Genomic DNA, 23,323 nt, shown 5'->3' with positions numbered 1-23,323 from the left:
GTTTAAACTATTAGGGAAACCAAGTAAATAGTTATCACAGATAACAAGGAAAACGTTAAAACAGATTGTAAAAAGCAAAGGTGAAAGAAATCTTATCTATACGACGTCTTGACAGCTCGTAACGCAATAGGATGCACGCTAAGCGCGGACACTATTTGGCAAGCTTCCGTAAACAATGTGACGTCATGGGCGCATGGCCAATCAGAGCGCATTATGCTAATTAGCGGACACTATTTGGCACCGGACGGTTTTTGGCACGACACCGGCATCCCCATTTTTTATTTTTGGGTTATTTCATTGGCACTATGCTAACACTTTCATAAGGTCAATTTCCATTCAAAAAAAGGTCTTCCAGGAAGATTATCATATCAATATATAGCTGAATGGATTTGACTGAATTTCGCCAATAAAGAGGTTCGGCAGACAGAATTTCAAACCAGCCTATACTCAGATCGAGTCACCATTGAACTACAGTCAAACCGGCTAATACAACGTCATGCATATAACAAGCTAAATTTTAGATACAAAATGTTTGATTTTCTTTGTTTTCCTTTTTTCCTGCAATACAGTCAATACAAGGTGCCTGTTATAATAACAAGGCAATTTGTAATCCCAAGGCTATATATGGACCATTATCATCGACTCCCCGCAAGTTATGGGCCGAAGTTGTTCGGGTCGATGTATGAGCTCATTCGATTCATTGAGCTCATTCAGTACAACTTCTGTATTGCCAGTAAAATAGAAGAGCCAAATCTATTTTTTTTTCCGGGGGGGGGGGGGGGGGGGGGGGAGAACTGGAAAATAGCACGGACCGGTACATTTTTAAAACAAAATTCCGTGTCTCCAGATAAACTTTTATGCCGACCACTGAAAATACTCCGGTCGACGTTAGTGTTTGAAATAGCGCCCTCTACGTTAATAATTGAACATGCATGAATTTGCGCCAAAAAATAATGCGCATGTGCTGAAAAGTGCGCGGTACTTTCATTTCGTCTCTGCTTAGTCCACGTGTAAGTTACCGTCGTTTTCTGGCCTTAAATCTTCTCATCAAGTAGCAGTGAATTTGTAAATTGAGCCTCAGCCAGCCTGAGACACAGTAAGTTGTTGATATCCTTCTTGTTCCTTGTTTGTACTGCAGTCTGTATGGAAACTTTGGAAACATCCAATCAGTTTGAACTTTGAATATGCTTCATGAATTTCTGAATAAACGAGCACATTTTTTAAAAATTAGGCCTATTTGATAATACTTTTATTGGAAAGAGTTTCCATATACGAAGTTCAATAATTTTCCTCTGTATTGACTAACAAGCCCCCAGATAGCAATTTCATGTCATCAAAGTCAATTTGAGCAGTGAGAAAATACAAGCATTTTCTTAGAAAACACTTACTAATTTTTTAGTCCAATCTCATCACCCTGCTCATAGGGTTTGTACACAGGGTGTTGAGTGAACTTCGTATATATGGAAATCTTTCTGATATATTATCAGAATGGCTCAATAAGACCGACATTAGGGTTTCTAAAATTTCTACGCAAGTCGTTAATTTGCATAAAAAGTGGCCCCACAAGTTTTTGTAAAAACGAGACCGTCTAGTTTAAAAATCGGTGGAATCGTGCGAATATAGCCGAGGATCATCTCCCTAGCTTTTGGGCTATTATCTAAGAGCAGATTTGATAAAATTAGGGTCCAAAAATGGGTCCTATTTGCACGAGAAAATGTAGGGATGCCACTGGTAACTTTGGCAGTATGCAGGCTCCGCATTACCGACAGGCTTCAAGCCTCAGCTGATGGGCTTTTAAAAAGAACTTTTGCAAATGGGAAAGACACTTTGGAAACATCCAATCAGTTTGAATATGCTCCATGAATTTCTGAATAAACGAGCACATTTTTTAAACAGTATTTAATTATACTATTATTTTTTGGTGTGGTGGTTGGGGGGGTGGCTGGGCGGGGGGGGGGGGGGGGCGTAGACAGAAGATATCAGAATGGCTCAATAAGACCGACAGCGGGCGCAATAATTTTGATTAGGGTTTCAAAAATGTCTACGCAAGTCGTTAATTTGCATAAAAAGTGCCCCCCCCCCCCCCACAATTTTTTGTAAAAAAAACCAGACCGTCTAGTTTAAAAATCGGTGGAATCGTGCGAATATAGCCGAGGATCATCTCCCTAGCTTTTGGGCTATTATCTAAGAGCAGATTTGATAAAATTAGGGTCCATAAATGGGTCCTATTTGCACGAGAAAATCATGTAGGGATGCCACTGGTAACTTTGGCAGTATGCAGGCTCCGCATTACTGGCAGGCTTCAAGCCTCATTACGGACACACTCTCGCAAAATGTGGCTCGGCAGCTTTCTATGCAAAAACCTCGTTGGCTCAGGGTTTTGTGCGTAAACCTTATCAGTCAGCCGATCACGCTCAATTGACTTCGGCCAAACCGCAAGTCCCATCATAAGGAAAAAGTTAACCATGTTAAGGCCAAAAAAAAAAGTCTCCGGTTTCTGGTATGCGCGCGCGTCGCCGTAGCCATGCGCGTCGGAAAAATGAAAACGTTTTTTTTTTTCAATGAAAGATGATGTCTCAAAACCGCCAAACTCACTGGTTTGACTGGAATTCTGCTGCTGCGCAATTTCAACGTGTTTTTAGATGGGGTTATGATCGAGAATAAGCTTTATGTGGCCTCTCTGGACTCCCATATATTTGCACTAAGTTTAGTCGGGCACCATTTGCAGTCATCAGCCGACATTTGAAGCAAAAAAGTCAGGTAAAAAAAAAAAAAAAAGCCGCGTCGCCGCACCACTTTTTGGACAAGCTCCATACCAGAAACCGGAGACTTTTTTTTTTGGCCTAACGGACCATTGTTTCCAAGAGTGTGTCTGTAATGAAGTAGCCTAGTCCGAGTAACTTGGACCCAACTAATCGCCTTTTTAACATTTGGACATGGTCTGGCGATAGGGTCCGGAGTAATTGCAGAATACCCCGCCACTCGGAAATACACCCCTCAAATCTCTTGCTACGTGGTTGGAATTAATACTTGCTGGGAAAAAAAAACATTTCAATTTCAATGGCATTGCCAGCTACGGGGATACTGAGTGTGGGTCCCCTTATGAGTACCCCTAAAAATTGTAAGTCCAAACCAACTACCAGCTACGTGCCAGCTACGTGGATATGGAGTGGGATTGCCCTAGTCTATGGCCCGCACTGAGTAGACTCTACATGCTGGGCCATATGGATATTGCTTCCCAATGTTGAGGATTTGAAATTTAAAAAGCCAAAAATTTTATTGCAATCATTCCAACTCGTACTCGGAAGGTGAGTTCAATACCCGTACCTCTCAATATTCCCCTAAAAATTAGGACTTCCTCGTGCTTCCTTCTTCTTGTGAAATTCGTCTCTTAAAAATGTTTTATTTGCCAACCCAAAATGGAAAATGATACAAGCAGCCCTGTCATGTAGACGCTGCAGTCTTGAGATGTCAGAGCTGCTGCAACCGGCCAAAAGAGAGTTGGCATAGTCTAGTCTGGACAGAATCAGGGCCCACATGGTATGAGCACAGCTTTCCTGGTCGAAGAAGCGACAAATTCTGGAGATGTTGCGTAAATTGAAATTGATTGACTGACAGAGGGATGTAACATGGGAGGACATGGTCATCAATTGGTCGAATGTTACTCCTAGATTTCTCACTGAAATGGAGGGGGACACATACTCCACTCAATCTCCACTCCAGTCAATTTCTTTGTTCAACTTACAATGAAATTTAAAAGTCTGTTGATTTTTTATTTGTATTTTTGGGTGTTATTCAAATAGGTGATTCTCATCCTGTGTGCTGAGGGACATCATCAGTAATATGGCCAATTGCGATTCTGATCCTGTGGCAGGTTTCCAGAATGCACAGGTTGAACTCCAGTCAGCAAAGAAGAAGTATGAAACGTACAAGGAAACTTTGAGAAAGATTCCTGAAGATGGAGTACTTCTCGGCGAGATCATAAATGTCGAATTGAGCAGCAGTCGGAGTATGCTGAACCTCGTGGACAGTCTTGAGAGAATGGCCAAGCCGAGGGCCTTCTGCTGTGGGGGCTGGGTTGAGCTGATGCAAAAGGATGCTGGTGCTAGACTCCAGATGCATGCAGATAAGCAAAATGAGTTTGGATGGCCGATCACCCAACTTCCTGTGGAAGAGCTTCTTGAGTACTGCACTCCAGCTCCTTACGGAGATCTTGAGAAGCAGGAGACTGTGTACAATCCCAATGTGCGTCTGGCATCCGAGTGCCAAGCCAGTAAATTCAAGTTTGCCAGGAAACCTGATCCTAAGCCCAAGTCCAGAAGAAGAAAGAAGATGGAAGCCCATCCTCCGCAGGTTCTGCTCGACTACAAACTAAACTTTCTTCCAATTATCAGGAGAAAGGTTAGCTCTACTCTCGCAAATGAGAAGGATGTCACTCTACAGTGCTACAAGCTGAATGTCTATGGCATTGGGGGTTTCTTCAGTGCTCACGTTGACACTCCTGTTGATGCAGCTCGTATGATCGGGACGGTGGTTGTGTGCTTACCTTGCCCACACACCGGAGGAGAGCTAATTGTCAAGCACAAAGGAGTCAAGGAAGAGTTTCTCTTTGCCAACCTGTCTGCTGATCAGGGAAAGATTCAGTGGGCTGCCTTCTACTCTGACTGCGTGCATGAAATCCTGCCGGTAAAGTCAGGACATCGCATCACTGTCACCTACAACATTTTCCGAAAGAAACCCAGTTGGTCTGACAGTGGGTTTGGATCTTGTAAAAATCATAGCTTCTTCTCGGGCCCAAAGATCGCAGCCGATCAGAATGCAACCTTGGACAACATCGTCTCGGATGTCCTCAAAATTGCCCAGAAGAAAAATCTGGAGCAATTGGGCATATTCCTGCGGCACAAGTACACCATGTCGGCACTGGCCAAGGGGAACCTCAAGGGCTTGGACCAGGTCCTGAGTGATGGTCTGGCCTCCAGAGGCTTGACCTGTCACCACCTGACTGTCCTCGTCCATGAGAAAGATGAAATGCCCGACGAGTTAGGCGAGACGTACCTGGATGAAGACGACAGGAGAAAGGTATTCGCCTTCAGCCGAGAGGACATGCTGTACGTGAACAAGCAGGGACCCAAACCTCAGCACGCTGGGTGGAAAGACGTGGAGTTCATCAAAGACTGGAGCAAGGGCAAGGTCCTGGTAGACAGGAAGGAAATAGAACCGCGCAACTGTGGAAACTACACCGAGCCAGGAGAAGTGGATCAGCTCTACTTCCAGTCTACCGTCATCATTGACATCCCTGAGAGATCTGATGAGCAGCCACCTGAAGATGATGGTGATGATATTCGACAGGAAGACGATGAGGAAGACGATGGAGACAGCTCAAATGGGAGAAAAAGAGCCAGGATCATTGCGGTTTTCCCAGGTTCTGACTCTGAGTAACCTAAAATAGTACCTCATCTTGAGGCTTCTGTGCAGTGATTCGTTTGAAACACTTGCTACATCTGCCTGCCACTGTGCCGAATATTATATCATTTGCACATATGTACAAATACCATCTTGAAAAATGTGATTCTTGCTAACCCTAACCCCTTGCACTTCCTCAGGACTACCCTGCTAAATCCAACAGAGCCCAAGCAGAGTTTCAAGTTCAATTCACTGTGACTTATTTTTAGTTGCCTGCTGAATCCAACATTTTGCATCAGGAATGTGCACAAGGGGTTAACTGCTCAATCCAATAGGCTCCATCGGGTATATGATATAGTTGGATCCTGTTGGATTCAGCAGGGTTAATCAGAAAAGAGGCAACTGATCAGTAGACCATTCTTTGGTATTGTGGGATAAAAAGGGAACCTTTTTTTTAAACATGAGGGAAAGAAGTAATATTTTAACCAAACTACCCTTCTCAAAACTACTCTTGTGCTTTGCAAGTGATTTGGGTGAATGCAGGACTGAATGTGTAGATTGCTGTCTTTGTCACCTAAAAGAGACCTAAATTTTGTTTGAAGCAGTATATGCGAGTCATTACCAACTCTTGTATTTTTGCCAGATTTAAGGAAAAAATCCTCGAAAGAGTGCCATGAAAGTTATGGTCGAGAGAGACAAGCTTTTGACCAATTCGCCGAAAGAATTGTGTTCATACATAAATTTCATTTGATTCCGTCAAGCTAAAGTTTGTAAGAAGCCAACATCTAATTTGGATTTAATCTCGGTACAATTTTTTGACAATGATATAGATGTTTAACCATTGTTATCAAAGAAACCGTTGTTTTCTTTTTGCAAAATCCTTTGAAAAGATAAATGCAACGTAAAACTTTTTTTTTTTTTCAGTGATGTATCAGTGTTAGTAAAAATTGAGATGACTTTAAGGAAGGCCAGAATATGAACTTTTAAAATTGAGAAAATCTTCCACAAAGAATTTTAACTTGTTGCACTGTTCCTTAAAATAAACATTTATGTCTTTTCTACACTAAATAATATGTTAATAAATGCATGCCTGTTACGTTTTATGTTACTCTCCGTGAAAGTTGCTAGACTAATTGATTTGTATGAGATTTAGAGGAATTGGTCAGTAGGCCCAGCAGAGGAAGGGGCCTATAAAAAGGGCTTGATAATATGAGTTTTATAGAAAACAGTTAAAGTGGTGCTTCCATATTCCATATTTACAAATGAGCACCTGCTAAATGTTTGAATATCTTGCTTTTACTTGCCAAAATATGTTTATTTCAGTCATGTTGATTTTTTTCCAGAAATTTCAGATTCCTTTTTTTTTTAAACAGAAAAAAAAACCTCTCCGTTGAACTACTTAATTAAGATAGCGTTTCAGTCATGGTAAGATTATTTTGGATTTGGCTTATTTGAAGAAAACCCTTTGTGATGGCAATATTATTTTGTAAGTTTTATCTGCGCATGAATACATGTAAAATATTTGTACTTTTTTGTTAAAGAAAACGTGTAAAGTTAAATACTTGCCAAAGAAAGTTTTGTTTATTCAGATATAGGTTGGACTTTTGGGATAGCAGAGCAAAAGTTTATCTTTTCTTATATGCAGTTGAGAATACTCCGTCCATGTGAACAAACTTTTGCACTTTATAAATTTACTTTTCTATTTTGAAGCAATTCAGTGCCTTTTAAAAACATAACTGTTAAAAGAGTTTTGTTTGCAGTCAAGTGTGTACTGATATTCAGATTTCATTTAAAATCCAAACAAGAGTTAAAGGGAATATACAACATTTGCAAACATCGAAAAATAAAACTACCAAGTTTTTACAAAATACCTTACTAGGATGTTGGTAAATGACAGTCTAAAGCATCCTGTAAAACTATGGCACCTGGTGTGAAGTCATTTTCAAGAAACTGGTATTTCTGTATACATTTCCAACGGCGGTCTGCCGACCACCATTGGAAAAACCTAACTATTTTTCAACTACTGCTCCAAATTTACCTTTTTTTGAGTCAAATTTGTTTTGCTATTGGTTACATGTTCATGAACAGGTGCAGGCCAGCTAGACTGGTTCCCTTACCTTACAATTTTCCAGCATCTATAAATTGATCCATTTTATCTTTACTGGACTCAGGGAACCAGACTACTTGAACATTTCAGAGTTTTTCTTGGTTTTTCCATAATTTTCGAACACAAAACTTCAAACATGTCAGTGTAACAATATTTGATCTATTATACTTACCCCTCAAATAGTTCATTTCTGAAAATTACAGCAAAAGCCAATGATGTACATTCACTTTAAAGGAATATTTATTTATACAAAGTGCAAAATTCTCACCACCTGAAAAATGTTTTGACCAGAATCTATATGTACATGCTGTACAGTTTTTTGGTACTTCTTGAAATATTTTCAAATGTGTTACAGTACTTTGTAAAATCTGTAGTAATATGTTATATATTTTTTAATAAAGACTTTAGCCAGGTTTTCACATGAGAAATTAACTTGTTTTGTATGTACTTTTAATTTTCTTTTTGAATTACCTTTAGCAGCTAGTATTGACGTTATTGCCAGTGTTGATGTTACTCCCAGTGTTTGATGCCTGTTCGAAGGCGGTAATAAAAGTGTGTATTTGATTTGAATGAATTGCCGGTTGCTTGTGTAGAATTTGTTTTGATACATTGTACTCTGTATGAACGAATAACTGGAAATTAGTGGTTTCAATCAAAGCATAGAGCAAGGAACCACTGTTTTTTTCCAACAGGGATACACGAGAACATTGATTGTTTTGCTTGTTTTGAGTTGAAAAAAAAAAATCTCAAACTCAAAGATGACTACTAAACCGCTGAAGTAACAAAGTTCAAATTTCCACTCCACCACCACCTCCATCAGTACTGCCCCTCAGCCGGACCCGTACGCGCCTGACAACATAAAAGAGCAAGGAACCGGATGACCAACAGTCCGAGATATTAGGCCAAAAAAAAATCTCCGGTTTCTGGTATGGAGCTTGCCCAAAAAGTGGTGCGGCGACGCGGCTTTTTTTTTTTTTTTTACCCGGTTTTTTTGCTTCAAATGTCGGCTGATGACTGCAAATGGTGCTGGGAGTCCAGAGAGTCCACATAAAGCTTATTCTCGATCATAACACCATCTAAAAACACGTTAAAATTGTGCAGCAGCAGGATTCCAGTCAAACCAGTGAGTTTGGCGGTTTGGAGACATCATCTTTTATTGAAAAAAAAACTTTTTCATTTTGCCGACGCGCATGGCTACGGCGACGCGCGCGCATACCAGAAACCGGAGACTTTTTTTTTTTGGCCTTAAGAGGGTTTTTTTATGCCTTGCTTCTACTTCTAGTGCATGCTGCTGTGCTGTGGGATGTGGCGCAAGCACGTGTACAGCGCCGGTAGTACTAGCGCGCATTAAATTGCACCTTTAGCTTTGCTGTCGAGCTAGCTCACTGTGACTTGAAGTGCCAACTGCGAACGTCAGCAAGGTTTGCCTTGTGGTTCAACCTACTGAAATCAAGGTAAGGAAAGTATCAATAATGTCAAAACTATTTAAAAAGAACGAGATACACTTCCTAGAGGTGCTGCCTATGTATTCACAAGGAGTCTTTTGCAATGTTTTGCGAACGGTCGGATGGTGTGTCGATGCTCCATCATGTCCATGGTGTGTTCTGGCATCACCGTGCGTGGTCGGATCACACACGGTACGGTCGGCTAGCGACTTGTAATTTGGCCCCTGCCCTACTCAACTTCAAGCCATGGTCAAGCAGACTCTCCGCCTAGCTTCTTTGCTTTATGGTTGAAGCATATGGAGGAATAAGAACTTTTTGTTGGGTGCAAAACAGTAAACAAAATTATGCAAAAGTGGTTCCAGAACATGCAGAACATCCCAATTTTGGCCCACAAAAGTGGCCCGCTCATTTTCAAAAGGTCCCGGTTTTTTTTTTTTTATACTGTAGTCTGTAGATCATGCTCTAGCTCTGTGCATGTGGTGCGATCTGAGACAATTTCTGGGGTAGATTATTAGTGGCGGGGTATTCTACAATTGTGCAAAGATTTACGCGACCCTTCATCTTCGACTTCATGTACTTTCATTGACCTTTTATTTTGCAGATTTTTTTTAAAAATTGATTTTCCAGTTGTAATTTTGTGCAAACACATTGCATTATATTGATCTTTATTTTGTGCATTGTCAGGATTGTGTTTGTCATTGTTTTATTTTAAAAAAAAAACCCAGTGATTGCAGCTTTCTTAGTATTTATTTATTCACTGAAATAATCAAATAAAAGGTTGGTTTAAACATAGAGCAATGACTCAAGTAGCTACCAAGAAAATAATGTACACATTTAAGTAAATTTTTAAGAAATCCAGTAAAAACTCAACGGTAAAGGCCATAATTAACAAATTAATCCAAAGTGTTGAAGTAATAAGTTTTAGAACCAGGTAAAAATAAACAAAATGAAGCTGTAAGGCCAAAAAAACAAAAACAAGAAATAATTTCTGCTACTGATTAAATGGCTTTTTAAAAAAAAAGTAGGGAAATGTTTATTGGCAATTTTTGTGTGTACAATCATATGGAGGTGTCTGCGTGTAGTCAAGGGACTAACAGCATAGCGCAAGGAATGGTAAAAGGTAGTAATCGATGATTTTCAGGGTTTTTGGCCCTCATTTTCCCCAAAAACAAATTAGGGTGGGGGCTGTCAAAATAGGGTATAGGTAGGGTAACCAGAAGCAGAATCTAAGCTCCTTAAAAAAAATACATAAGTTTCATTGAAGCATGGAGGAAGGAATGGTCCATGATTGGAGTTCCATCAGTGTTTGTTCCACTTTACTGAACTAATCCACTATAATTATTTTAAGCCTGTAAAGGATAAACATCCTTAATTTTAAATACCCAAAACCACATGCTGGAGTGTGTGGCCCAGCTGTCCCAGAATAAACAACACATTTCTTACACCACATTTTCAAAACACTTTTGCACAGTAGAGGCAGAAGTGCCTTATCTCCAGCAGAAAACAAAAAGTCTCTATAATCAGGCACCCTGCATGGGGTTAAACTTCAGTGTGGGCATTCTACCATAGGACTGTTTGTGGGGTGGCCATGGTGCAGTACATACAACCTATGCCAATTAGCACTTCAATCTGGTTGAGCAGGATAATTAATCAGCACAATAGCACATCAGCACTGCCCTATTGCCAGGACATTCCTGTTGGTTTCCAAGATTCCTGTGCTGTGGCCAGGGGCATCACATTACTCAAAAGTGGGGGGGGGGGGGGGGGGGGGGGGGCTATACCTTGATCAGAACTAATGCGAGTGCGAAGCCCTTACAGCGTGGGGTTCGGGGCCGCCTATTAAAGGGCCCTGAAAAAATTTTGATTCTAGATGCTCTGTGGTGTGATCTGAGGCAATTTCTGACCACTTTAACCAATATTTTCTTAGCAAAAGATACATTGTAGTTCATAATAGGGCCCTGTAAATGAGACACGAGTTAAAAACTGGGGGGGGGGGGATTTGATATTGTGACCCGCATCCTTCAATAAGGGGGGAGGGGGGGGGCCTCCCCCCCCCCAGGAGTGGCTGATTTTTGTTCTCTTATTACTTCTGAGTTGGTTGTAAATTAGTGTAAATGCAAGCTCAGCCCACATATTACAGGTGCATAACTTCACCCTGGGTCCCACAGCCACCTGTTGAAAAATACCTGAAAAGCTGATGATCCCTATACAGTGTGTATGAAAAAAATGTGAACATAATATAATTGATTGCCAGACGTAGAATGTGTAACCAACATAGATAATATAGGTATGGTTTGAAACATGCGCCTTTCCACTTTAAAATGAGACATCAAACATCAAAATCTGATAATTTTCGCCAGAGTTATGAGTAATTTTCCAAGAGAGGTCAAATTGACCATGGGACCAAGTTTTAAATTTTAGGCATTGGGACAAAGGTAGCCTAATTGCCTCTGTGTCGATAATTGCCTGGCTGACAGCCTGACAAAAAAATGTGTTTAGCAAGTAAACACAAATCTGGACACTTTCATGCTATCAGTTTGTAAACATGTTTTCATGCTAAACATGTTTAGCATGAGGTGATAGCAAGAAAGTGTTTAGAATGGTGTTTACTCGCCAAACACATTTGTTGTAGGCCAGGCAATTATCCACACAGAGGCAATTAGGCTACCTTTGGCCCAATGCCTAAAATTGAAAACTTGGTCCCATGGTCAATTTGATCTCTTTTGGAAAATTACTCATAACTCTTTTAAAAATTATCAGATTTGGACGTTTGATGTCTCATTTTAAAGTGGAAAGGTGTATCTTTCAAACCATACTTAATTATCTATGTTGGTTACACATTCTACGTCTGGCATTCCATTATATTTTGCTCGCATGATAAACACTGTATTTTGCGTTTAAAATACAGTGAAATCCTGATAAGTAAAACCTCAAGGGAACAGGTTCAAAATTTGACTTACATGTAAGTTTTGAGTAAGCAGGATTGTATATTGTTATACTACTGAAGGCAATATGGACTCTTTGACTAAATGGTTTTTTTGAGTTAGAGTTAGACTTGTCGAGATTTCACCAGCAGTATAAAATTAGGATAAAATGTTGCAACCTGATGCCACTTCAGCGGTTATGTACAAAGTCTATGGAGAGTCAAGAAAATGTTTTTCCTAACAATACTGGAAATGTTTCTCAGTCCCAGATTCATGTTTCATCATTTTTGCAATGACTGACCTTCATTGAGAAGAAAAAAAGTGGCGTCAGGTTGCGAAATTTTTTCCTAAAATTATAAAAGGGAAGAATAGCAAAAGACCCTTCCTTCTCGTCAATCAAACAGTGCACATTGACATTGACCAATTGGATCACAACTGTTAGTCAAGTGTCCACGGTCAGTCGGTTAAACTCATAAAGCATTGTGAGAAATGTACACAAACAATGGTGGACAGCTCATTGATTTTTTAATCAATTTAATTCGAAATATCATTAATTATAAAACATTTCGTCTTTTTCCAGGTTTGCGGCATTGCTATAAATGTTGCTAGTATCATGGCTTTTGGCATGATCACTGGCTACATGTTTAACTTTATGGCTTTTGACTATCAGTCCCTGAACAAATACATTGACAGAAACCACCAACAGTCTGCATTATCAGGGTTCGACTTTAGCGGTAGCCAGCTAGCCAAATGCTATAGTCAAAACAGTGGGAGGCAAGTCAAACTATTCCTTTAGTAGCCCAGCTGGCGAGTCAAACATTGGGATATGGCAAGATGAAAGGACAGGAAGAAATAAATCATGAAATTCAGCCAGCAAATCTGTTTCAGTTTTGTGTTTAATTTTATTAACAGTTTACGGTTAAATTATTAGATCTGTTTATTAAAAACACTGACAAGATTGCCTCAGGCCTACACAGTTTACATGAAAATGATGAATGCACATTGCTTTTTATGAGACACTCTATAAAAGAAAAACGTGGGCTAGTGAAAATAAAATTAAGGTCGAACCCTGATGACGAATAGCTCAGTTGGTAGAGCACCAATTTGGAGATCCAGATCCGGAGGTTGCAGGTTCAAACTCCACTCCAGTCAATTTCTTTGTTCAACTTAAAAATGAAATTTAAAAGTCTGTTAATTTTTATTTGTATTTTTTGGTGTTTTTCAAATAGGTGATTCTCATCCTGTGTGTTGAGGGACGTCATCAGCACGAATATGGCGAATAACGATTCTGATCCTGTGGTGGATTTCCAGATTGCACATGTTGAACTCCAGTCAGCAAAGAAGAAGTATGAAACGTACAAGGAAACTTTGAGAAAGATTCCTGAAGATGGAGTACTTCTCGGCGAGATCATCAATGTCAAATTGAGCCAGAGTCAGAGTCTCCTGAACCTCGTTGACAGTCTCGAGAGAATGGCCAAGCCGATGGCCTTCTGCTGTGGCGGCTGGGTGGAGCTGGAGCAAAACGATACTGCCGCCAGACTTCTGATGCATGCAGATAAGAAAAATGAGTTTGGATGGCCGATCACCCAACTTCCTGTGCAAGAGCTTCTTGAGTACTGCACTCCAGCTCCTTACGGAGATCTTGACAAGCAGGAGACTGTGTACAATCCCAATGTGCGTCTGGCATCCGAATGTGAAGCAAGTAAGTTCAAGTTTGCCAGTAAATCCGATCCTAATCCCAAGCCTGGAAGAAAAAAGAAGGTGGAAGCCCCTCCGCAGCAGGTTCTGCTCGACTACAATTTAAACTTTCTTCCCATCATCAGGAGAAAGGTGAGCAGCACTCTTGCTAATGAGAAGGACGTCTCTCTACAGTGCTACAAGATGAACGTCTACAGCATTGGGGGTTTCTTCAGTGCTCACGTTGACACTCCAGTCGACGCAGCTCGTATGATCGGGACGGTGGTTGTGTGCTTACCTTGCCCACACACCGGAGGAGAGCTAATTGTCAAGCACAAAGGAGTCAAGGAAGAGTTTCTCTTTGCCAACCTGTCTGCTGATCAGGGTAAGATTCAGTGGGCTGCCTTCTTCTCTGACTGCGTGCATGAAATCCTGCCGGTTAAGTCAGGACATCGCATCACCGTCACCTACAACATCATCCGGAAGAAGCCCAGTTGGTCTGAAAGTTGGTTTGGATCTTGTAAAAATCAGAGCTTCTTCTCAGGCCCAGAGGTCGCAGCTGATCAGAATGCAACCTTGGACAACATCGTCTCGGATGTCCACAAAATTGGCCAGAAGAAAAATCTGGAGCAATTGGGCATATTCCTGCGGCACATGTACACCATGTCGGCACTGGCTGAGGGGAACCTCAAGGGCTTGGACCAGGTCCTATGCGATGGTCTGGCCTCCAGAGGCCTGACCTGTCACCGCCTGACTGTCCTCGTCCACGAAAAAGAGGAAATGCCCGACGAGGATGGCGAAACATACCTGGATGGCAGGAGAAAGGTCTTTGCCTTCAGCAGAGAAGACATGCTGTACGTGAACAGGCAGGGACCCAAACCTCAGCATGCTGGGTGGAAAGACGTGGAGTTCATCAAAGACTGGAGCAAGGGTAAGGTCCTGGTAGACAGGAAGGAAAGAAAACCGCGCAACTGCGGAAACTACACCGATCCAGGAGAAGTGGATCAGCTCTACTTCCAGTCTACAGTCATCATTGACATCCCTGAGAGATCTGGTGAGCAGCCACCTGATGATGATGGTGATGATGTTGTTGAGGAAGACGATGGGGACAAGGAAGACGATGGAGAAGGCCCAAGTGGGAGAAAAAGAGCCAGGATCATTGCAAGCTGCCCTCTGGCTTCTAAAATACAAGAGTTGTTTTCTAATATTGAGGCTTCAGTGCAGTGATTCGTTTGAAACACTGGCTACATATGTCTGCCACTGCACCGAATATTTCATAATTTACACATGTACACATACCATCTTAAGAAAAGAAGCAACTGCACGTTAATGTTATACCATTCTTCTTGGTATTGTGGGATAAAGTGGGAACCTTTTTTAAACGTGAGGGAAGTTAGTAATATCTTATCCTTCACTAAACCACTCCCATGTTTTACAATGCGATCGTGATGGATTGAATGCAGGCTGAATGTGTAGATCCTATAGTCTTTGTCTTTGTCACCTAAAAGAGATCTGAATTTTGTTTGAGGCAGTATGTATATGTGAGTCATTACGGAATCTTGTCGTATTTTCGCCAGATTTAGGAAAGATCCTGGAAAGGGTGCCGTGAAAGTTATGGTTGAGAGAGACATGATTTTGACCAATTTACCCAAGTAATTGTGTTCATACAGAAATGTCATTTGATATTCCACCAAGCAAAACTTCGAAAGAAGCCAACATTAATTTGGATTAATCTTGTTACAATTTTTTTTGAAAATCATAGATACGTTTTTACTATAGTTATCAAAGAAACTGTTGTTAACATTTAAATGTGTATAATCCTTTGAAAAGATATAAGCAAAATAAACCAGTGGTTGTTTTTTAAGAAATGTATGGTGTTAACAAAATGGGGAGGATTTTAAGGAAGGCCAGATCAGGAGCTTTTAAAATTGAGGAAATCCTCCACAAAGAATTTCAACTTGTTGCACTGTTAACTTTTAAAACGGGTAAAATACACTTTCATATCTTTTGTGCACTAGTTAATATGTTAAATGCATGCCTGTTACGTTTTATGTTACTCTTTGTGAAGGTAGTTAGACTAATTGCATGTGTATTAGATTTAGAGGCATTGGTCAGTAGGCCTTGTATAGGCAGGGGCCTATAAGAGCAAATCTTGATCATAAATGTTTTTTTGAAGAAAAAAGTTGTTTTGCTTTTTCAGATGGTTTTTGGATACTGATTTTGCTGTTGACTAGGCCAAACAAAAATGGTTCTGCTCTCCGATTACATGGCATTTGAAAATAGGGTACTTAGGTATGGAATTTTTTTGCCTTTTTTGGGGGCGTTTTTTGGTCAGTACAATGGAAGTGTCGGCATGTAGTCAAGGGTAAAAGGTAGTAATGAATGATTTTTAGGTCTTTCCCCTCATTTCCCCCCCCCCCCCCCCCAAATTTCTTTAGGGTATGGGCTGTCAAAATAGGGTAGGTAGGGTAACAGGAAGCAGAACGACGGTATTATTATTTTTTTTTTTTGACCCTGTTACAAAATTAGGTTCAGATTAGAAATTACTACAATATATCTCACATAAACTTACACATATTTTTTTGTAATGTATTTTTGTGTAACGTTAAGATTAGAAATAACTATAATATATATTCTATTGTTAGCTTTTCTTCAAATTGGATGAAAGAATTTAAAGTGGTGCTTCCATATTCCATGTTTAAAAACATGGACACACACAACTCAAATTGTTTGAATTGAATATCTTTCTTGCCAATTACTAATAATTGCAGTAGCGTTATTTTTTCAGAAATATCAGATTCCGTTTGTTAAAGCCAAAAAAAGCATTTCCAGTGAACTACTTAATCAAGATTGTGTTTCAATCATGGCAAACATTGTGGATTGGGTTATTTGAGAAAAGACTTATTTGACAAGACTATTTTGTAACTTTTATCTCAGATGCATGAATACGTGTAAAATATATGTATATGTATTTTTTTCAAGAGAATTCTTTAAAGTTAAATGCTTGCCCCAAAAGTTTACTCAGATATAAACTGAAGTTTTGTGAAAGCAGAGCAATTTTTTACATCTGTTACTACGACTTGAGTCATGAGAAGTTGATGTTCATGTGAACATACCTTGTACTTTATACAAACAGTTGTTAAAGTTTTCTATTTTAAAGCATCTCAGTTCCTTTTTAAAACATAACTGTTAAAAAAGTTTCGTTTACAGTCAAGTGTGTACGGATATTCAGATTTCATTTAAAATCCAAACAAGACTTATAGGAATATCAATTCATACAAACTGCAATTTCTCGGCTGAGAAGTGTTTTGACTAGAGTTTACACAGTAAACGTTTTTGGTATTTTTTGAAACATTTTCAAATGTGTTACAGCGCTTTGTAAAATCTGTAGTACATTTAATATGTTATATATTTTTTTCATAAAGGCATTAGCCTTGTTTTTCACATGAGAAATTACCTTGTTTTGTTTTGTATGTACTTTCATTTTCTTTTTGAATTACCTTTAGCAGCTAGTGTTGATGTTATTGCCAGTGTTGTTATTGCCAGTTATGCCTGTTCAAAGGTGGTAATAAAAGTTTTATTTTATTTGAATGAATTGTCAGTTTCTTGCGTAGAAAATTTGTTGATAAGCTGTATGAATGAAAAGCTGGAAATGTGTGGTTTCAATCAAAGAAACTACTGTTTTTTTCAAACAGGGATACACAAGAACATTCATTGTGCATGCGTTGTTTAATAACCCTCCTACTATTTAAAGGGAATGTACATCATTGGCTTTTGCTGTAATTTTCAGCAATGGAGTATTTGAGGGGTTAGAATAATATATCAAATATTGTTACACTGACATGTTTGAAGTTTATGTTCGAAAATGCTGAATAAAAACAAGAAAAACAAAATTGTTCAAGTAGTCTGGTTCCCTGACTCCACCAAAATGAAATGGATCAATTTATAGTTGCCAGAAACTTGTAAGGTAAGGGAACCAGTCTAGCTGGCTTGCACCCGTTCATGAACATGTAACCAATACCAAACAAAATTTGGACTGAAAAAAGGTAAATTTGGAGCAGTAGTTGAAATATAGTTAGGCTTTTCCAACGGTGGTCGGCCGACCACCGTTGGAAATGTATACAAAAATACCATTTTCCTGAAAATGACTCCACACCAGGTGCCATAATTTTACAGGATGCTTTAGACTGTCATTTACTAACATCCTAGTAAGGTATTTCTTAAAAAGTTGGTAGTTTTATTTTTCGATGTTTGCAAATGTATATTCCCTTTAAGAGGTCACCAATGGTCAAAATGTTTGTATCTCACCTCCTTGCATACTGCACAAACCAATGGGGGTGACCCAAGTAATAACCAGGCTGGCAATGCATGTTTCCATAGGAGGGTTTTAATTAAAAAACCCAAAGACCTCTAGGTTGGCTGCTACAAAAGCTATTGCCAAACCGCAGTAGTACAACATACAGCAAGGAACAGATGAGTACAGTAAGAAAGTTCCACCCCCCCCCCCTCCCCCCAGCCACTCGCTCCTCAACCGTACGCGTACGCGCCTGATGACCACATGATTTACAGCGAGGAACCTGACCCACATTCCAAGAGTTTTGTGCAGGGCCAATTGGATGAAAGCTGATACTCCGACTCAATCTGCGAAACTAGGGAATGTGCCCTACTTCCATGCTTCTAGCATGCTGCTGTGCTGTGGCGCTTGCACGTGGACGGTAGCGCTCGCTTTGCACGTGGTCGAGATCGAGCGCACTGTTAAGTGCCAAGTCAACGTCAACAAGGTTTGCCTTCTGGTTCCCGGTTCAACCTAAATCAAGGTAAGGAAAGTACACTGTATTCATTATATCAAAGCTATTAAAAAGAAAGAGATACTAGAGGTGTTGGCTATGCATGCACAGTAATTCTTGTGAAATGTTTTGCGAACGGTTAGATGGTAATGTTTTTATTAGGTCGGTCCATTACGGAGGAAGAAATATCTTTCTGGTGGGACCACCATGGTCGGGCCACTATACCACGTGGTACGGTTGGCTAGTGACTTGTAAATTTGGCGCAATATTCAGACGGACTCGGCCTGTAATGCCTGCCCTGGCCCTACCTCGTACCTCCATGCGCATGAATATTGTAGCATGAGTTATGGTTGAAATTATTCGGTGCAGAACAGTACAGTGGTGGGCGTAGCACGGTCATTGGGGGTAAAATTTCTTTAAAAGAGCACTTGCACATCCGTGGTGAAATGTAGACATTTTTTTTTTCTTCTCCGGACTGATAATAGGTCACTGAAGGGAAAAATTAGTGATGGCCAGATATGGGAATCTTCCCCCGGATTTTAAAAAAATGGGGTTTTTTTAGGGGTGGGGGAGAGGGGGATTCCAGAAAATTGCCATTGACAAAAAGTTGCAACTGGCATTCTGAATTGCAGTATTATCATATAGTCACGGTTATTCATTTAATTGGACAGCACCGACGAGCTCAGAATGGAATTCACTTTTTTATGTCACATAATTATGTAACTGCAAAATATGGCGCACTAGTAATATCCTGGTACAAAATGATTAAGTTGTGATTTAGTTTTTAAAAACTGGGACAAAGGAGAAAAGGAATCAAGGAAACAAAATAGACTTTTGAAGAAATTTAATTCGACCTGATAAAAAAAACCAATGCCTATCCTTTAATAGAATTATTTTTCACAAAGCCAAGCAGGAACAGCATTCTCCAGGTACATGTAGTAGGAAAATTCAAGACTATGATGTTAACTTGTCTCTGCAGTCAGCTGAACTATTTTGACTATTGTAGGGCCACATTGTGACCATTTACTTTTAAAGTTGATCTTAACTCGCTGAAAAATTAAATCCATTCAAAGTATTATCATAGTTATATGTACATGTACAGAAATGGAGTTACAGGGACCATGTTGGGCGGAAATTATCAATTACACTCATTTTGCAAGACATCAATCTTCATGATGGCAACCCCCCCTTCAAAATGGTATAGCGATGCCCATGAATAAAGTTTGTGCGGCAACTCGGCAGCAACTTGTGCGTGTAGTCAAAATATAAACATTTAGAAAGGCCAAGCAGCATACTAGGCATTACTTTGTGCCCTGTGTTTGCTTAAATGTTCTATCCCAATGTAAAACTATTTAAAAAAAACAACCACCCATTCGGGACAAATTGAGATTTGTTTTAAAAAGCTTGAGCAATCTGCTCCAGAGAAAACCATGGAAAATTAAGATTTCATTGTATTTTTTTTTTTAACTCAAAGTGCCATCTAAAAGGTCTTTAACTTTTACATGGGAAAGTCGATATATATCGAATATTCTCGATATTAGATTTCCGATATCGATTGTTGAAAATTCTGATGTCGACTTGATATACTTGGTACCGTTAAATTTTTGTCAAGGTTGAACCCTGATAAGAAGAGCACCGTTAATACAAGATCCTGCCTATAGCAGGCACAATTTTAGGTCTCAAGTCTTTGTTTTTCTTTGTTTTCCTTTGTTTTCTATTTAATACAGGGTACTTCATAAAGTCCCAAGAACCTTGTTATAAAGGTGTTCGACTGTATACCAACGAATTATCGTGGAAAATTAAACAACTTATTTTTATGAATATTCGAACCGGCTGTATAATGCTATTCAAATGTTCGGTTGATAATCGAATATTCGATATATACGAGACCATCCCAAATAACAGTTTTTATAAATCAAAACTTTGCTATTTCCCATGTTTGCAGCATTGCTAATGGGGAGAGCATGATCACCGGCTACATAGCTGTAGCTTTGTGGCTTCTGACTAGCATCCCTGCATAGAATAAAGACATTGACAAAACGGAGAACCGCCGACAGGGTAGAGTTCAGTTTATAGTAGAGTACTTGAATGGCAATCTGGAGGTTGCAGGTTCAGTGTCTGCTCCAGTATTGTTAAACTTAAAAAAAATGTATAGTTTGTCACATACTGTTTGTCTTTTTTGGTGTTATTCAAATAGGTGATTCTCATCCTGCATACTGAGGGCAATCACCAATATGGCGAATTACCATTCTGATGCTGTGGCGGATTTCCAACAAGCAAAGAAGAAGTATAAAATGTACCAAAAAACCTTGAGAAAGATTCCTGATAATGGAGTGCTTCTCGGCAAGATCATAAAAACCAACTTGACAAACTGCCAAAATGTCCTGCGCCTTGTGGACAGTCTTGAGAGAATGACGGAGCCGAGGGCCTTCTGCTGTGGTGGCTGGGTGGAGCTGGAGCAAAAGGCCAGACTTTTGATGCATGCAGATAAGAAAAATGAGTTCGGATGGCCGATCACCAAACTTCCTGTGGAAGAGCTTCTTGAGTTTTGCACTCCAGCTCCTTACGGAGATCTTGAGAAGCAGGAGACTGTGTACAATTCCAATGTGCGTCTGGCATCCGAGTGTGAAGCCAGTAAGTTCAAGTTTGCCAGGAAATCTGATCCTAATCCCCAGCCAGGAAAAAGGAACAAGACAGGAACCCCTCTTCCACAGGTTCTGGTTGACTACATCCCAGATTTTCTTCGCTTCATCAGAAGCAAGGTGAGCAGCACTCTGGCAAATGAAGATGATGTCACTCTAGAGTGCTACAAGTTGAATGTCTGTGGCACTGGGGGTTTCTTCAGTGCTCATGTTGACACGCCTGTTGATGCAGCTCAGATGATCGGGACGGTGGTTGTGTGCTTACCTTGCCCACACACCGGAGGAGAGCTAATTGTCAAGCACAGAGGAGCCAAGGAAGAGTTTCTCTTTGCCAAGCTGTCTGCTGATCGGGGAAAGATTCAGTGGGCTGCCTTCCTCTCTGACTGCGTGCATGAAATCCTGCCGGTAAAGTCAGGACATCTCATCACTATCACCTATAACATCATCCGAAAGAAATCCAGTTGGTCTGAAAGTGGGTTTGGACACTATACAAATCGAAAGTTCTTCACAGGCAAGAAGATCAAAGCTGATCAAAATACAACCTTGGCCAACATCGTCTCGGATGTCCTCGAAATTGCTCAGAAGAAAAATCTGAAGCAATTGGGTATTTTCCTGCGGCACAAGTACACCATGTCAGCGCTGGCTGAGGGGAACCTCAAGGGCTTGGACCAGGTCCTGTGCGATGGTCTGGCCTCCAGAGGTCTGACCTGTCACCGCCTGACAGTTCTCGTCCATGAACATGAGCAAGTGCTTGAGTATGACCAGACATGCGGGGATGAAGATGACGAGGGCATGGTCTATGCCTTCAGCCGAGAGGACATGCTGTACGTCAACAATGAAGGACCCAAACCTCGGCATGTTGCTTGGAAGGCCATGGAGTTCATCAAAGACTGGAGCAAGGGCAAGGTCGTGGTAGACAGGAGGGAAACAGAAGCGGAGAAATACAACTGTTGGTACACCGAGCCAGGAGTAGTGGATCAGCTCTATTTCCAGTCTACCATTGTCATTGACATCCCTGCAAGATCTAATGAGGAGCCAATGGTAAAAAAGGGTGGCTGCTCTGCTACCTCCGGCCATAGTGATGATGCTGATGAGGCAGAAGATGAGGAAGATGATGAGGAAGACGATGTAGAAGATGATGTGGAAGACGATAGAGAGAGCTCAAGAGGGAGAAAAAGAGCCAGGATAATTTAGTTTTTCGGCCAACTTTTCTTTTTGTACATAAGGAGTTAGTAATATCTTATTAAAACTATCCTCATTTCACCGAAAACCACTCTCATGTTTTGCAATGCAGTTTTGATGAATGCAGGACTGAATTTGTAGATCCTGGACTTTGTCACTTAAAAGAGACCTGAGTTTTGTTGAAACAGTAATACAGTATTAGTGAGTCATTACAGACTTTATTGTACTTTTGCCAGATTTAGGAAAGATCCTCGAAAGAGTGCCATGAAAGTTACATGTACAGTCGAGAGATAAGAGCTTTTGATAAATTTACCCAAGTATTTGTTTTAATACGGAAGGGTCATTTGATTTCATAAAGTGAAAGTTCAAAACTGGAATTTTGAAATTAATTTTGTTACAATTTTTTGACCATCTTAGACACGTACATTTTTACTATTATTTTCATCAAATAACCTGTTTTCATTTTGTATAATCCTTTGAAAATGTAATATATAGCAAACAAGTGTTTGTTGGTTTAGTGGTGTAATTATCGGTGTCAATAAAAATGGAGAAGACTTTCAAAGAGGGCCACACAATAGGGACTTTTAAGATTTAGGAAATCTTCCACAAAGAATTTCAACTTGTTACGCTGTTAACTTATAATAACAGGTGAAACAAACATTTGTCTTTCTTGCACTTTATTTTGTTAAATGCATGCCTGTTACAAATATGTTAAATGCATGCCTGTTACATTTTAGGTTACTCTTTGTAAACAACGTTAGACTGATTGCATGTGTATTAGGTAGTAGTAGTGAAACAATAAGCCTATGAGAAAAATCTTAATCATAAATGTTTAAAAAAAATATTTCCCCCCCATCTTTTTCTGAGGATTTTGGAGACTCATTTCACCGTTGAGTCTTATGAAGTTATGTTAAGATTGGAAATAACTGTGATATGTTTTATATTGTTGGCTCAAAGAAATTTAGATTGGTGCTCCCATATTACATATTTAGAAACGAACTTAAGACACAAGCTTCTCAAATTGTTTGTATTGCATTTCTTGCTTTTACTTGTCATTTAGTCTTTTATTTCAGTCGTGCTGATTTTTCAGAAATATCAGTACTGGTCTTTCCAGTAAACTACTTAAATCAAGGGTGTGTTTCAGTCATTGTAAGAG

The 23,323-nt window shown here is 40.0% G+C and overlaps 2 protein-coding genes across 5 annotated transcripts; both read left to right on the top strand.

Annotated features, from left to right (window-relative positions):
• The first annotated feature begins 913 nt into the window (after window positions 1–913).
• LOC119737665 lies at window positions 914–15,802 on the top strand. 4 transcript variants are annotated; one of them, XM_038212156.1, is made up of 3 exons: window positions 914–1,096; window positions 3,804–3,831; window positions 13,137–15,802. In XM_038212156.1, the coding sequence occupies exon 3, from the start codon at window positions 13,152–13,154 to the stop codon at window positions 14,781–14,783; it is 1,632 nt and encodes a 543-aa protein (XP_038068084.1). In that variant the 5' UTR covers window positions 914–1,096; window positions 3,804–3,831; window positions 13,137–13,151; the 3' UTR covers window positions 14,784–15,802. The 4 variants fall into 4 exon arrangements, with proteins under 4 accessions (XP_038068084.1, XP_038068086.1, XP_038068087.1 ...); XM_038212158.1 differs by lacking the exon at window positions 13,137–15,802 and having other exon boundaries at window positions 923–1,096; window positions 3,789–6,766; XM_038212159.1 differs by lacking the exon at window positions 13,137–15,802 and having other exon boundaries at window positions 930–1,010; window positions 3,804–6,766.
• Window positions 15,803–18,198: 2,396 nt separating this feature from the next.
• Window positions 18,199–23,229, top strand: LOC119737726. The gene is made up of 2 exons (XM_038212281.1): window positions 18,199–18,373; window positions 20,541–23,229. Exon 2 carries the CDS (start codon window positions 20,578–20,580, stop codon window positions 22,177–22,179), a length of 1,602 nt encoding a protein of 533 aa, XP_038068209.1. The 5' UTR covers window positions 18,199–18,373; window positions 20,541–20,577; the 3' UTR covers window positions 22,180–23,229.
• The last annotated feature ends 94 nt before the right edge of the window (window positions 23,230–23,323 follow it).

The sequence above is a fragment of the Patiria miniata genome, unplaced genomic scaffold (genome assembly GCF_015706575.1).
Source record: "Patiria miniata isolate m_02_andy unplaced genomic scaffold, ASM1570657v1 HiC_scaffold_3, whole genome shotgun sequence".
NCBI classification, from domain to species: Eukaryota; Metazoa; Echinodermata; class Asteroidea; order Valvatida; family Asterinidae; genus Patiria; species Patiria miniata.
The sequence above is the reverse complement of the archived record's forward strand: the minus strand, read 5'-3'. Positions and strand labels throughout refer to the sequence as shown.

Bases quoted from the DNA above. Each gene is read 5' to 3' on its own strand.
- LOC119737665 (XM_038212156.1), top strand. From the start codon at position 13,152: ATGGCGAATAACGATTCTGATCCTGTGGTGGATTTCCAGATTGCACAT.
- LOC119737726 (XM_038212281.1), top strand. From the start codon at position 20,578: ATGGCGAATTACCATTCTGATGCTGTGGCGGATTTCCAACAAGCAAAG.